The 15,107-nt window shown below is 38.1% G+C and overlaps 1 protein-coding gene across 1 annotated transcript in view; it reads left to right on the top strand.

Annotated features, from left to right (window-relative positions):
* MEGF10 (multiple EGF like domains 10) overlaps positions 1-15,107 on the top strand; it is an 86,520-nt gene that overhangs the window by 30,770 nt on the left and 40,643 nt on the right. Inside the window, exons 6-9 of the mRNA XM_032674996.1 lie at positions 7,775-8,021; positions 8,924-9,044; positions 10,887-11,023; positions 13,967-14,179. Coding sequence (XP_032530887.1) covers positions 7,775-8,021; positions 8,924-9,044; positions 10,887-11,023; positions 13,967-14,179 — 718 coding nt within the window. The remainder of the gene's footprint in view (positions 1-7,774; positions 8,022-8,923; positions 9,045-10,886; positions 11,024-13,966; positions 14,180-15,107) is intronic.

Below are 15,107 nucleotides of genomic sequence, written 5' to 3'. Positions count from 1 at the left end.
CCTTCAAAATCAATAGGGCACTTTCTGTATAAGCTGGAGCAGAGGCAAAATCAATACTACAGTGACTTGTCTGAAATGGTCATAGCCTTGTGATTCCCCCCGGCTGGCCTGAGCAGTGAAGCAGAAAGGGAGTGACATGTCTTTGGTTTATGACACGTGTGGTTAGGATTGTTTGTGAAACTGTGAACAGGATTTTTTTGTTTTTATTGCACTTAAGCAATCTGAGATTTGTTTGAATGACTGGGGTTTAATTTATAATTTGATTCTATTGGTTATTCATAGAATTTTATCGGGACCACAGTCTGAAGTCATGGGGGTAGAAAAAAGTGTCACGAAGGCATAATTTGCCTCTAGGGTTTTATAAAACATGAGGAGAGACCTGGCTTTTTCACTAATATGTTAAACTGCACGTTTAAAGCTGGCAGCTCAGAAAAACAACTTGTTACCTTCAAATGCACTTATTAAGGAACCTTTCAAAGTACAGTAGCTCTTCTACTATTAGATTTCCTTTACAGTCGTGGGTGTTTGTAAAGTTCACAAATTCTCTGAAAATCTGGCACTTGGCAGATGCAGAATATGGCAGAAACTGGATCCCTTGGCATAGTTTGTGAGAGACACTCACGTGAGTTGCAAGCACTGCCAGCTTCTCAGTGGAGTTTTTAATCTCCGTTAACCCTGCAGAGGTGGATATGTGACTGTTTTCCACAGACATATTTGCACCCCAAGTGAAACAGCCGTGTGGTACAGCTCCCAGGAAAGGTGATGGTGATGGAAAATCTTTTGAATCTTGAACTGAGCTTTTCTGACCAGGGCATTGCTTTCCTCCTTGTTCGTTGAAAGCATTTAGATTAATGGAGCTTGCAAGATATGCTTAGAGAGCCAGTTTATTCTTAAGTTTTCTAAGCCATTCAACAGGCTGCAGAAATAAGTTCTGGTTTTAACCACATCTTTGCATTAGAAACGCTCGATTCCCAGAACTGAGGAACTGGTAAACACACAAGTGAAACTGCAGAGTATCGTGACAAACAACTATTTGCTTTTATGCAAAATGCAGAGAAATACTTTATTTTAGTAATGGAGAACTGCCCCTAGCCCAGCTCCCTGCAAATACATCCTGTGAACCAAAGTGACAGAAGGTCATAAACAATCTTAAATTTAACCCGTTTGTATTTCATGTGTCTTCCCTGTGCTCTTTATTTCCTGTAATTCTCCTTTATTTATTACTTTCCCTGACTGAATTCCCAGTTTTTCCAGCTGAACACTTCATTTTCTCCTCTAACAAGGCTGAATATATTTAGGTTGAGAAACTCACCCACCAGCAAGTTAGATCAGATCCAAATAGGGAAAAAAGGGTATTCATGGAAGTTGCCATCACCTTCATTGTTGAAAGAGTCACTACAGTGTCACTGTGGTAGATGGTATCAAAGTTCCCAGGGCTACAGAGCAGCTGTGCTTGTCTTGAGTTCGGTACAACTATGTTTTTGAAATAATATTATTCTTATGTTTAATATATTTTTGGTCCTATAAAACATTTTGGTTTTAAAGCTCTAGGGAAATTAATAGATTTTATGGACATGCTTCAGCATTTTGCTGAATTACAGTTCCAATCTTCAAGCAAATGTAGAAACAAAAAAATATTTTCTACGAAACTGAGTTCTTAGATTTACTTATGTTGAGGTTTACTGAAGGAAGGCATTCCAGTAAATGGTGATGGTATTACTGCTTTGAAAACGTTTTCTGGATCAGAGAGGCTTTTCATTTCTGCTTTTTATCCTTTTGGAAGCTATTTGTAGAGTTTACATAAATTGATTTCTTGAATAATGTCTGTGGATTTTTTTCCTAGTAACAAAAGTATTTTTCGAACTCATTTAATTTCAATCTGCCTTATACATTGGCAGGCTTATATATTTTCAGTGTCTCACTTGGTAGGTTTTCAGAGATGCGAAGGATAACATTTGTTGCTAATTTAGAAACTAAGATGATTTTCAAGTCATTAAAAAAAAAGGATGGGGGAGGGAAGGCTAATTTATCATCCTACAAGGAGATCTGTGCAAAATCAGGATCATGAGCAGGAGATGAAACAAGCAGCTTCTTAAAATTTTGTAACTTTTCCTATATTGGTGATTGTTTCTAACAGGTTTTATCTCAGTAACATCATAAAATGAACACCAACAGCTGCCTGTGTGTGTTTTTTCTTATCAATTATCCATCCTTGTATTCTGATGTCCAAAGCACTTTAAAGAGTCTTGTGAAATTTATGGCATGTGAAAGGCATACAGTTCAAGTCTTTCATAGGATCTGAAAAACACATTTTCATTGTTCTTCCACTTCATGGATCAAGAGGCTTTTATAAAGTAAAAAAGAAAAAAAACCTAAATTAAATTTAAGCTTAACATTTTGAATAAAAATCCTTTCTTATACAGAAAACAAAAGGTAACAATGAAAAATATGCCACAGGGTTAAAGGCCTACAGTATAACAAATGCAATCAGATAGAAACAAGAGGTAGAAAGAAAATCCAGATTTAATAGAAAGGGCATTCATTCTGAAAAAAAAAAATTCCATGCATTTTTGTATGTGGGATATAGGTAAAGTAGGTCTTTTACTAAAGGGCATTGATAATTTATAATTAGTTTGAATGATTCTCTAAGGCAAAAATATTTCTTTTGTTATGTGCACATGCATATATTTTCATAACATTCTGAGATGACTAGAACAGATCAAAATAAAAGAAATATATATGGAGAATAATCTCATGGTTTTATTACATAATACTTTGAAGGTTTTCTGAAGGATGTTTTTATTCTAGTTTTTCAGAGTAGCTGACTTAGTTTTATCACTTTTTTGACTCATCTCTGAAATTTCTGTTTGCCATGTTCCATGTTTACTATCTTGCTGTCCAGGCTGGCATACAGGTTGATGTCATCAGAGGCTTAATGCATCTTGTCAAATTTTATATACTTTATAAATACTTAAGTATTTATAGCTTTCAAAATTACTAGGAATTTACTTTTATGTGGTTTAAATTCCAGTTGGGAGAATTATTATCTGTTTCCTATCCTGCAGGAATATCCTAAGAGAAATAAATGCCATCAGTTTAGATCTGCAGCTAACCAAATGGAAATAGCAGAGAGCAGTCAGGAATACCCTCTGAACTTTCCAGTAGGGATGGTGTGGATTTAGATTAGTGAAAACATCCATATTTTTGTCATGGTTTTTGCTCAGTGAATCAATGATTTTCCCTTCTGTTGACTCTTGAAAGTCATGCCTTAGAGCATTTCCAGAGATTAGCAATCTTGTTCATAATAACAAGACTGTCAGTGCGATACTCCTTTGGATAAATCAAAATATTGGCCTATTTTGCTTACACTGGTTATTTTTGTCTATTCGTGGTGATTATTCCCTTTTAATGCAAATCACTTATGGCCCTTCCTAGAAATGTTATTCTGAGTTTGTACTTCACAATGTTGTGTTCCGAGTGAGGGAACATTTGCTCTTCTTCTGTGGTCGGGAATTTTGTTTTCAGTTGTTTTAAAAGACCATAAAAACACAAAAGTCTAATGCTGCAGTAAGAATCTCTTCTGTTTTGTGACAGTGGTAAATATTTCCAGAAACACACAGCAGTGTGCCTCACAGAAAGATGTGTAAGACAGAATAAAATCTCATTTAGTTGTCTTGGTGCTACATAAAACACACCTACAAAAAAATGATAGTAAGAAAAGTAAATCTTAGTTCTTCACTTCTATGTCCACATTAGCAAAAAAAGAAAGACAAAAGGAAAACAAAGATCTTTACAAAAAAAGTATTGCAATAGACATTATCTGACTGGAATATCATGTTATAAAGGAAATTGTGGCATAGTTAAAAAATAGTTGCAAGTTGGAGTTTCTGAGGAGGTTTTTCTTCTGAAATGTTCTTTGACTTGATTTGATAGCCTTATTTTCTTCTCATCATAGGTCATTCTTTAGAAAAGTGCAGAATTTTAGGTGATCAAAGTGGGTTTGTCAGGAGTAAACTCAGACTCGTTTGCACTTTTCTTTTTGTTGCCTTTTAGGGAAATCAACATTAAAAGAAGCAGAAAAACCTTTATAAGTATTTAGTTTAAAGTATATATAAGAAGCAATATATATATATATATATATATATTCTTATATATATAAGAAGCAATAAAGTAGCTGCCAAATTCTTTACAAGTGCTTCAGATTATTATAGAAATCATACCTTGTGTTATAAAATGTCAGGGCTCCTACCATGCCAGTTTACAAATCATCAGCTGCTCACAGAAAGCACGTGCATAAACCCATATCTAGCCCAGCATAATAACAATATGCATTAAGTTATTGTACTAGGAAATGGTATTCCATACTACAGAACTTTAGATCTTCAAAGATGCTACAAAAGGCCCCAAACTGATAGCAGTTTGCAGCACCGATTTCAATTTTGTCTTGAAGGTGATTTTTTTTCACCACTGAATCCTTGAACTCCTCTCTGATTCTCAAGCCATTTGGCACTCAGTGTCAACAAGCATTTTTATCATGATAGACCTGTATCATCTTAGAGATTCTTACCATAGTGCAGCCTTCTGAGAGAACAGTTATCTTTCCTATATCTGTGGCATTGTGTGGTGTGCACAGCTCTTACTGTGGTGACAGAAAAGTTATTCCCAGATGAGTGTATAAAAGGAAAAATTTATAAAGGCATTAATACCATGATGTTTGTTAAAAGTTTTTGTGCATTTTTTTTCCCAGTACAGCATAAGGTGAAGGCAGAAAGGACCCCAGGAATCTACTGCAAAAGCTGACAGGGACCCTAAACCAGTTCTTTGGTTTAAAACGTAAAAACCTGAGGGTGAATATAACATGTGAAGATGGGAAGGTGAAGGACTTTTGTAAGGAAGGTGTTCTGCATGAAACAGAACAACATTAGGCCAGTTCTGTATGATTAACACAAAATTAATCCTGATTTACTGGCTGGGTTTTGATTTCTGTGTGATTTTTCAGCAGTCTTTGGGGCTGGGACACACAATCCTTGTGCTGAAGCCATTCTGAACATGGGACTCTTGCCTCTATACTTTGCTTCCCTTTCACATATACCCTGTTCTGAGAGAGATGATTTACAGCTCTGGCTCTGTTCAGAAGTCAGTAGCTGAGGCTTTGGCGTGTGTCTGCATGTAGTGTGTGACCTACACATGTGCCTGTGACCTTGGTGCAGTCAGCAGAGCTATTCTGATTGAGCTGCAGCTGACAATCTGTAAACTGACCATAGTCATTAGTTTAAAGACTATCCCATTCCACTAGACTAGCAGATGTGTGACTTCCAGACCAGCTTTCTCAGTGTTTGAATACTAGGAAGCAGCAGAAATAGTCTGATGTAATAGTTGGTAAAGCTAGCCTCCAAAATCCAAACTTGCCACAGGAAACATTTCTACCCTTTGCCCTCTTCTTTTTTAATAGAAAACTAAGCATCAGTTTCTGACAAATCACTTCGATTTCCTATGAAGAACATTATTGATTATCAGTCAGGGGACATAGAGGTAAAATGTGATTTATCCATCTTAGTCAGTATTATTATTTATTCCCCTTAATCCAGCACATTTCTCCACATTTCTGCCCATAACTCACAGACAGATGCGAGGCTGGTGACAGACCTTGTGTAAAGGACTATTGTGAAATTGTATTTTGGCTGGGCCACCACTGTCCTTGTGGAATGCTTTACCATGGGGCTGTAATCCATGTTGCATAGCCGGTATTTGCTATTCACCTGGTCATTGCCAGGAGAATGGTCCTGAGGCTTGGAATCCTTTAGCAGTCATATGATTGGTGGGGGGTTTTTTTCATATTAATGATTTCCTGCAAAAACAATGAGAAGATCATGCCAGGAAACTAATAAATTGTTAAGTACTGCATAGTACATGCGTCTTCGAGCAAGGCAGTTGTGCTGCCTGGGTGCTGGGTTCAGTGGCAGTAGATGTTTCTGGTCTGTGTGGCCCTGAGACTCTTGGCATTGGGTCTTGAGGCAGCTCCATGAATGTTGTTGCACTGCACCTTCATCCTTGACTGAGCATTGCACTGGAACAGTTTTGGTCTGGCAATCAGCATGAATTCTTCTGTTTATCAGACATGCCTGGATGGGGGCAGGGGGAATATTTTTCTCTCTTTTCTTTTTTTTTATTATTTTAATTTTTAATTATTCCATGAGAAATGGCACTAATTGAACTTTTTTCTGGAAGAACAAAGACTTTTATCTGAATCCAGACTAATGTGTTAAGCAAAAAAAAAAAACGAAAAACAAACCAATGATGTAGGGGTTTCTGCTCAGTCATGACAAAACATGCAACTGTCTCAGGCCTCTAGCCACCCATTGACAACAATTTCAGGACTGGTTAAGTATGAGGATTACACATTCTATTCTATGCAGTCATGTTCAAAATAAACCTGTATCAGTTCTGAATGAATGTGAGTTATCATGGCAATAGGCAATTTTGTGCTGCAGACAGCAGTGCGTTAGAGAACTCTATATAAACCTCTTGTTTGTGCACCACAAACCCCACACATCTTTAAAGAGAGAGGCCAATAATAATCCAACAGTACTGATGAGTGTTTATAATACATACACTGCTTTCTGTTGCTCTCTATTTTATTGTGTGTGAGTGCTCACAGTATCCCCATTTTGGATGCATGTTCTAGTGACCTGTCTTGGAAAAAAAATTGTAAATTCTTGAAAATACCCTAATTCCTTTTTTTTTGTGTGTAGCCTGAGTGAACAGCTCTTACAGCTGAATAATTCATAGCCTAAGGAGCATTCTTGAATTACTTTGCATTAGTCTAGGAAAGTGTGCCTGTTCTTTGCCTGGGTTTTTTGCCCCAGGAGAAGACTGGGAGAACAAAGGTTGTCAGTCTCCAAGAGAAGAGTTTGGTCTTATGGTCACTGTAATTGAGGCTTTGCCATTGTACTGCTGTTATCAACACAGCATAAAAATAAAATCAGATCATTTGACCATATGATTAGTATGTTCCCGTTGAACTCCAGGTGACCTTAATCTTCAGGGTCTTTACAGAACTCCTGTGTTTCTTAAGATGAAATGCCTTCCTTAACATTAAGTGTTTCTTTGGATGCTGAAATGATGTCTGAGTGGCTTACTTATAGGGCTTTAATGGGATGCATTGGGGCAGACAAGAAAAGATAGGTTTGAGTGATTGTGAAGACACATTGGATAACCAAATCTGTAATATCCATATGAAGTTTCACCATATAATTGTTAATTTTTATTTCTTGGTGAAACACTTTTTGCATTTTCTTTTGCCCTTTCAGTGTATTGCAAGATTGAAAAGGGAATATTTGCAATTATGCAAGTAAGTAGGGATTTCTGGATTAGTCAAAAATCATAAGTTTACACCAAGCAACCTTTGCAGCTTCCTTGTGGGATTCAGCCAGTTGTTTATGGATTTAGACTACATTTTTTTAAGTTAGCAAGACTTCTCCCTGTAAATGGAAGCTAACTGCAACCATAACTTTTTTTTGATGGTACTTTTCACAATGAAAAATTTTGATAGTTAAGAGACTAGAACTTCTGTTTACTTCTTAGCCTCACATTATAAAACGTTTGCTTTTCCATGTAAGAATTGGTGCGCACAAACTAAGTCTGGTCTGCCTGCTGAGATCCTTGAGGACCAACTGAGGAACTATTTCCATTTTACAACTTCTTTTTTTTGTTTATTTGTTTTACAGCTGACTCTGAGCATCTTCATAACATTCTTCCTTTCTTGCCCATTTAGCATGTGACAGTAACCACTGGGGACCCCACTGCAGCAGCCGCTGCCAGTGCAAGAATGGGGCGCTGTGCAACCCCATCACGGGTGCCTGTCACTGCGCCTCGGGGTTCAAGGGCTGGCGCTGTGAGGAGCGTTGCAACCCCGGGACCTATGGCAACGACTGCCACCAGAAATGCCAGTGCCAGAACGGAGCCACCTGCAACCACATTACCGGGGAATGCAGGTGTCCACCAGGATACACCGGAGCCTTGTAAGCAGCAGGTGTACTGTTTTGAGGTGCAAGTTTAAGGAGTTCTGGCAAATGAAATTCAGTTTAGAAGTTTAGATTAACTTTTGTGCAGGGAAACAAGTTTGAGCAAACCACATTACAGAGCACATCTGTATGTGTAAGAAAAATCCCCTGGACAGGCTGCTGTCCTTCTCCACTGCTTGGAGCTTCTTCATGACCATTGTGAAAACAGTTTGGCTGCAAGTTTGGAAAATCACATTACAGAATCACAGAATCAACTAGGTTGGAAAAGATCTCTGAGATCATCAAGTCCAACCTTTGACCTAACACCACTTTGCCTACTGGACCATGGCACTGAGTGCCACATCCAGTCTTTTCTTAAACACCTTCATGGGTGGTGACTCCACTACCACTCTGGGCAGCCCATTGCAATACCCAACCACTCCTTCTGTAAAGAACTTCTTCCTAATGTCCAAAAAGTCTCCCCTGGCACAGCTTAAAACTGTGCTGTCTTGTCCTACTGCTGGTTGCCTGAGAGAAGAGACAGATACCTACCTGGCTACAACCTCCTTTCAGGCAGTTGTAGAGAGTTATATTGAAACATGGAGTTATTTAGTTTTGTCATTCCAGAACAGATCTTGAACTTCTGTCAGTAATGATGAATGAATGCCAAACTGTGTATAAAGAAGTAGCTTAAAAAGAAACAATTCCTAGATTGCTCCTTAGATTTGTTGCATGGGTGCTGTACAGTATTTCAGTGTATGTATCTTGGTGTTGTGCTGCTTTCTCCTTCACACTTTCTGCTGGGAAATTTAATGATAAGGTTAAAAATAAAGACAGACTGGAGCGTGTGCTGAAGTAATGGTTGTCTTTGTTGTCCACCACCCCTTCCAAACTCTCCCATCACTCCAAACTCTCCGCAGCTGTGAGGATCTCTGTCCCCCTGGGAAGCACGGCCCACAGTGTGAGGAGAGGTGCCCGTGCCAGAACGGAGGCGTCTGTCACCACGTCACTGGGGAGTGCTCCTGCCCGCCAGGATGGATGGTAAAAACACTTCTGAAACCCACACAACCCCCTACAACTTCCATACTTGTAGACTTCAGGTGACATCAGAAGAGGCTAGCAAATGAGGATAGCAAATGCAGTCTGCTTGTAGCCAGGAGTAATGAGAAACATATTTTAGCATAAGGGACTGAAATAAAATGCTTACAAAACCATCTGTTACTGAAAGTTCTCCAGTTCTGCACTGCCTCTAACTATATCAGATTCTGGGAAGCAAAAGACATGAATTGTTCTGTGACAAGGCAATATCGACTAGATCTTGCCTGGAAGTCAGTAGCTTCTAGATGTAATTTTATGTTACAGTGAGGTGACACTATTTGTACATATTAACAGTGGGATTTTTGCTTGTTTTCATATGTACAGTATGCATGGCAAAACCGCAGAACCTTTAGATATTGTGCTAAATGCTGGAGAGGAGATGAGACATCAGAACTTTGACATTATCTTTAGACTTTCTACTCTTTTAGCAGAGGGTAGGGAAAGAAGACCTGATCTCGGAGCTGCAAGTAGCTTTCCCCACTATCAGGCTGCCAACTCTGAGTTGGCAAATAATGGATTTAGAAGGCAATCAAAGCACAAATAAATTCTTTAAATACATTTTCTGATAATATTGATCATGACTATTTGTTAATAATATTTTCTGTTTAAATGTTCATTTTGTGTGAAAATTCACATGTACTGATCTTTTAATTACCTTGTGATAATTGAGATATTATACTGAGATAACCTGTTTTTGACCAACTAGAGAGCACAGCTATAAAATAGGATCTCTGATTGTGAGTTTGAGTAGCACTATTCACCTGACTACCTAGCCTGGATTATTGCCATTTTTACATTTTATTCCATTTCATGTTAGAAGAATGAAATTATTGGTCACAGAATACAGATGTTTGCATAAATTTTTGAATCCCTTTATCTGCCGAAACACAGCTACTGAAAAATGAGATAGAACATGAAGCACTGAGGGAGATTTTATACTAGTGTGTGTCTTAACTAATAAATTACTGCTTAGCCCTTTGACTAATTTTCCATTCCAAGTAATTATTTAAGAATAATTTATAATTTTAGGATTTTCAGTTCTATGAAACACAGTTGTGTCACTATAACCTTTTTTTTGCTTTTCCTGTAAGGGAGGTTCCAAGTAGCCAGGTACAAATTCTGCAGTATTTTATGTTAGATGAGATACCTGCATGCCTTTTGTCTGATGAAATACCTGTAAATAAATTTGAAACAGCTTCTTAAAAGTCTTAAGATTTGAGGTTCACCTCCATACCCAGGTGTTATTAATTCCAACAATTTAAAAAGCAGTGCAAGAATTCAAACCCCACTGAAGGGAGCAATCATCCTACCTAAACTTTTAGGATATGCTGCTTTAAGTGAATACAAACAGCTTTTCCTTTCATCAGAAAAAACCCCCAATTTATCATCAAGTAGTATAATTGGGGCATTACAGCAATTACTGATTCCTACACCATTACACACTGGAGGACATTACAGGTATCTTGATATATACTGCTCCTGGTAAATAAACTGGGAAGAGCTTGACATCAATTAGTCTTAAATCTGTAAGTGTTTTCACAGTTGCTCAGAGAGTGTGTTTTTCATCAGCTTTTACTTCCAAAATGGAAATCCTAGAAGATTATTCCTCCAGTGCTGGAACATACCCCATGTTTAAAGCTGGAGAGGACTCTGGTATTTCCAAGACTAGCACCGGCCGAGTAACACAAGATGTCCTGGATCTTCCTTCATGACAATCCTTTCTTCTTTGTCTGTTCAAGCTGCAATCCCAAATCTAAACTTAAGATTTCTTTTCTGCACACACAGGGCATGGTCTGTGGTCAGCCTTGTCCTGAGGGTCGTTATGGGAAGAACTGTTCCCAGGAGTGCCAGTGCCACAACGGAGGGACCTGTGACTCAGCCACAGGCCAGTGCCACTGCAGCCCAGGTTACACAGGAGAAAGGTAAGGAAAACTCATTTTTGCCAGGCTGCTGAACCTGAAAGAGGCTCTGCTACAACAGGGAGAGTTAAGAACCTGGTAGAAAGAAGAGTGAAAGTATCTGTGATGGGATTAAAAGAGTTGATTTTGGTTGTGAAATGTTTGCTGTGTCACTCAGCTGATGCTGGGTTGCAAGTTCAACATTTCTATGTGAAAGAGCCCTTCTGTGAAGGAACTGCTTGTTTTCAGTATTTTCCTGCTGTGGCCTGTGCTCTGGCAGTTCCTGTGGGTCTGCACTGGAGTGGGTTGCAGAATGGTGCAGTTTGGGCTGTGGTGAAGGGGTGAGGAGGGAATCTCGTGGTTTTGTGCAGATGTCTGGCAGTCATAGCAAGAAGAGAGGCTCATTCAATTCCTCTTCAAAATGAGCAAGGTGGAGAGTTGTCTCCTGAAATATTTAAATCAAATGAAATGAAACATTTATTTTCTGATTATTAAAAATCGGCTTTGGTAGATGGGAAAGATAATATATTGAGACATCATTTTTGAAGGCAGTGGAAAGGGATGAAAGAACTGCTTTCTTGCATGTGTTTGAAACAGCACACAACTCAATTTTCTGAAGTCAGCAGCAGCTTGATCGCTGGAGTTAGTCCAGGGGATCTATGACAACAATTGTGGGTATTATAACCACATGCACTTCCCACACAAGTCTTCACAGGACATGGTTAGTGCTGTGCTAGACATAAGGGGAAAAAAACCCCACCTCATGAAGAAGAGAAAGAGTTAGTCCAGAATCATTTGCATGCCAAAATTATATCTGTGTGTGTGAAAATACAGTGCAGAAGGTGGTAGATGCATTTAAACACAGACAAGCCACAGGGTAATCAAAGGAATATCCATATGAGTTTCTATCCACTGCAATACCCTGGAGTTTCTAAAAGTAATACATTTTTACTATTGTAATTGTAATCTGATTATCATCTGAAATGCCTTACTGTCTGCAGCATTTTGATCACTTTTGCATATCTGAACTCCTTTCCCTGCCAAACAGGCTGTATTTGCAATTCTTTTGTTTTCCAAGATACTCCAAGGGCAGGAATGGGTCAATAGCAAGGTTGTAGACCAGGTTCTTATTTTGTGTCAGTGAACTGGCAAGGGAGGGAACTGTTACAAGAAATGTGCGAGCAATGGCTGAGGTAGCACATACATGCCAGCAGCGAGAAGATGGTTTTTAAAGTGCTAAGCTATTCTCCACTTCTGTTTGTGACTCCAACAGTGTTTGTCTGAGATTTTGGTGTGGTGGTGACTCCTGGAATTTGGTCATATATCAAGAAAAAGAGGACTTATAGAGCATGTAACAGTTTCCATGTGACCTGAGTTAAGACAAAGGAATCTAGTTTAAACTACCTTCTGCCTAAGACTTTTTGATTGATACCTGTCCTCACCAGAAAATGGAAAAGGGTCTTTCAGAAGCTGATGAAGATGCAGTTAAATAAAAAAATATATATTGCAAGGTTAAATTTAGTCTAATTTGACTGAGATTCCTGATTGTCATTTGAAAAAAATTCTTTCACAGCTTTATTTGTTGAACTTCATTAGGAAGTACTGAAACAGGATTATTAGCTCTATTATTATGCTATACTTGAGAAGAAAAAGAGATTTTATTGCTGACTTCAGTCAGGACAGAGTTATGAATGCCGTGAAAATTCTGGCTATCAGTATCAGGCTGAGACAAATACTGCAGAAGCATGAAATAAACATGTATGCCCCTTTTACTTCAGTCAGAGGGCTCTGCTAAGTTCTGTTACATTTTACAGTGCCTTGTATCATGGTCTTTGAAATTCTCATGTAATAAACCATCGATCATATGAAAAACTAAACCAAAAAAAAAAAGCCAAGTTTATAAGAAAAATAGAAAAAGAACACCGACGACATTCTTTTACAAGACTGGAGAAATGAGCAAGTTATTACCTGATAAAACCATTAATAATGTGCTGTATTATCAAGTAATATTTTGGTACAGTCTGTAACTTGACAAAACTTAAAGGTACATAAATTGCAGAAGATGATACCACCTCTTAAGTTCACGGCACATCTAAGGACGTTAATGTCGGCATGTTCTGGCCCTAAAGCTTTGGGATTTAGTTGTTTTGTCTTTTTGTTTGTGTCAGCATTATTCAGACTCTATAGGGTGCTTATGTTGAAAAAAGTGGGCATTTTCCTTGACACATAAGCTATGAAATGTTGTCATCCTTGGCTCTGAGGCATGAACCTGTTGAGCTGAGAGGTCTGCTCTCATAAATAGAGTGAAATATTTTAAATGCAGTAATGCATTTAGTAATTCTGTAGTAGTACTGGCATTTACAACAATTTAGCTGTAAAATACAGAGAAGATAAACCTGAAAACATCAAACTCAAAAGACATCTCTGAATGAAATTGCTATCCAGAAACTCATTACTTAATGAGTTGCAAGTTTTGGAAACAGGGTACTGAACATTTTCTTGTAGTAAGGACTACAAAGCTGGACAGCTAAAGATAAGACTGATCTTTAGGTTAAATAATGTCTTTCATATGAAAGACATGAAAGAATTAAGTCTGTTAACTAAATTGTGTATCTTCTTAAAGCTCTATGAATGAAAAAGTTCCTTCATACTTCAGGTCTGACTTAAGAGGGTTTGGTTTTGTTCTGGTTCCTGAATGTGGAGTACAGTGGTCTGTGTATGAATGTTGTGTCCTGTGTTGCAGAGAAGGGAGGCCTTTTCCAAAGGAATTTGCAGAGCCAACGTTTTTGAGCCTGTCTAGCTTAGCACCAAAGGAAACCAGAGATGGGCCCTTTTAAATATGAAGTTATATAAAGTATTTGATCCATATAAGAGATTCCTTATAAACTATATTTCCCTCAAACCTCCAAAAGCTGTAGTTCATGAGAAACAAAACAAATTTTTCTTGTTTTTTTTTTCCCCCCACAGATGCCAAGATGAGTGTCCAGTGGGGACTTACGGAGTGCATTGCGCAGAGACCTGCAAGTGTGTGAATGGTGGGAACTGTTACCATGTTAGTGGTGCCTGTCTCTGTGAACCAGGATACACCGGAGAGCACTGTGAAACAAGGCTTTGCCCTGAGGGAATTTATGGTCTCAAGTGTGATAAAAAGTGTCCTTGCCACATGCCCAATACCTGGAGGTAGGCTTTACACCCTTTAGCCTGCTGTCTTTTTCTAATCCTAATATAATCTGAAAATTAAAATTTCTAGATTTTTCTAGTACTTTCATGGAAATTGAAGACTAAGCTAAAGACTTGTAATAGTATTTGGTATTCTCTCGCCACATCAAAAAAAGAAAATATCAACCCAGAAGAGCTTCTGAATTTTAGTCTTTGCATGTATATTTGATCGTAATATTCACGGCATTATTTGGTCTCTGAGCCATAAAATAAACGTTAAGACAAAGTGTGACCTTTATCTATATTTATCACCTCCATGAACACTCCATAGTGTTCTGAGTTGGGCTTGAGAAGCCTGGGCATTTCTCTCTCTCCCTCTCTCTCTCTCTGTATAAGAATTGCTGTAGGTGACTGTTTTAATACAAAGTTTCAGAGACTTACCAATTGTAAATCTGCATTTCAAAAATTCATTTATTGTCATTTCAGTGACTTTTCTACTAAGCAGATAAAATCTGTCCTTGGGAATCAAATGAAAATAGTTTCCCAATTAGCTTACCTTTTGCTATTTCTCCTTATTCAGGCAGTAATGAGTCCTAATTTTTTGTGTTTCTTGTGCCTTTGTGGATTTCATAGTGTTTGAGCATAGTGTTATGAAAATGTAAAAAGTGATTATTTGGAGACAAAGTTTCAGCTGTGAGGGAGGAATGTCAGATGTCAGTTGAGGGGACCCAACATATTTATAGAACAATTCTGGACAGCTTTCTCTTGTTACAAAACAGTACTTCTGGTTAAATACTATGGTCATTGTGCATTTGCTTTCACTTCATTGCATTACTATTAACAGTACCTTAGAGAAGGTTTGTGAGCATAATCTAAAATTTTGCTGTTGAAAGTAGCTGTGAAAGGAATTTACATAAACTATTGAGTGTCACATAGTATGTTGCTGTAC

The sequence above is a fragment of the Chiroxiphia lanceolata genome, chromosome Z, assembly GCF_009829145.1.
Source record: "Chiroxiphia lanceolata isolate bChiLan1 chromosome Z, bChiLan1.pri, whole genome shotgun sequence".
NCBI classification, from domain to species: Eukaryota; Metazoa; Chordata; class Aves; order Passeriformes; family Pipridae; genus Chiroxiphia; species Chiroxiphia lanceolata.
The sequence above is the reverse complement of the archived record's forward strand: the minus strand, read 5'-3'. Positions and strand labels throughout refer to the sequence as shown.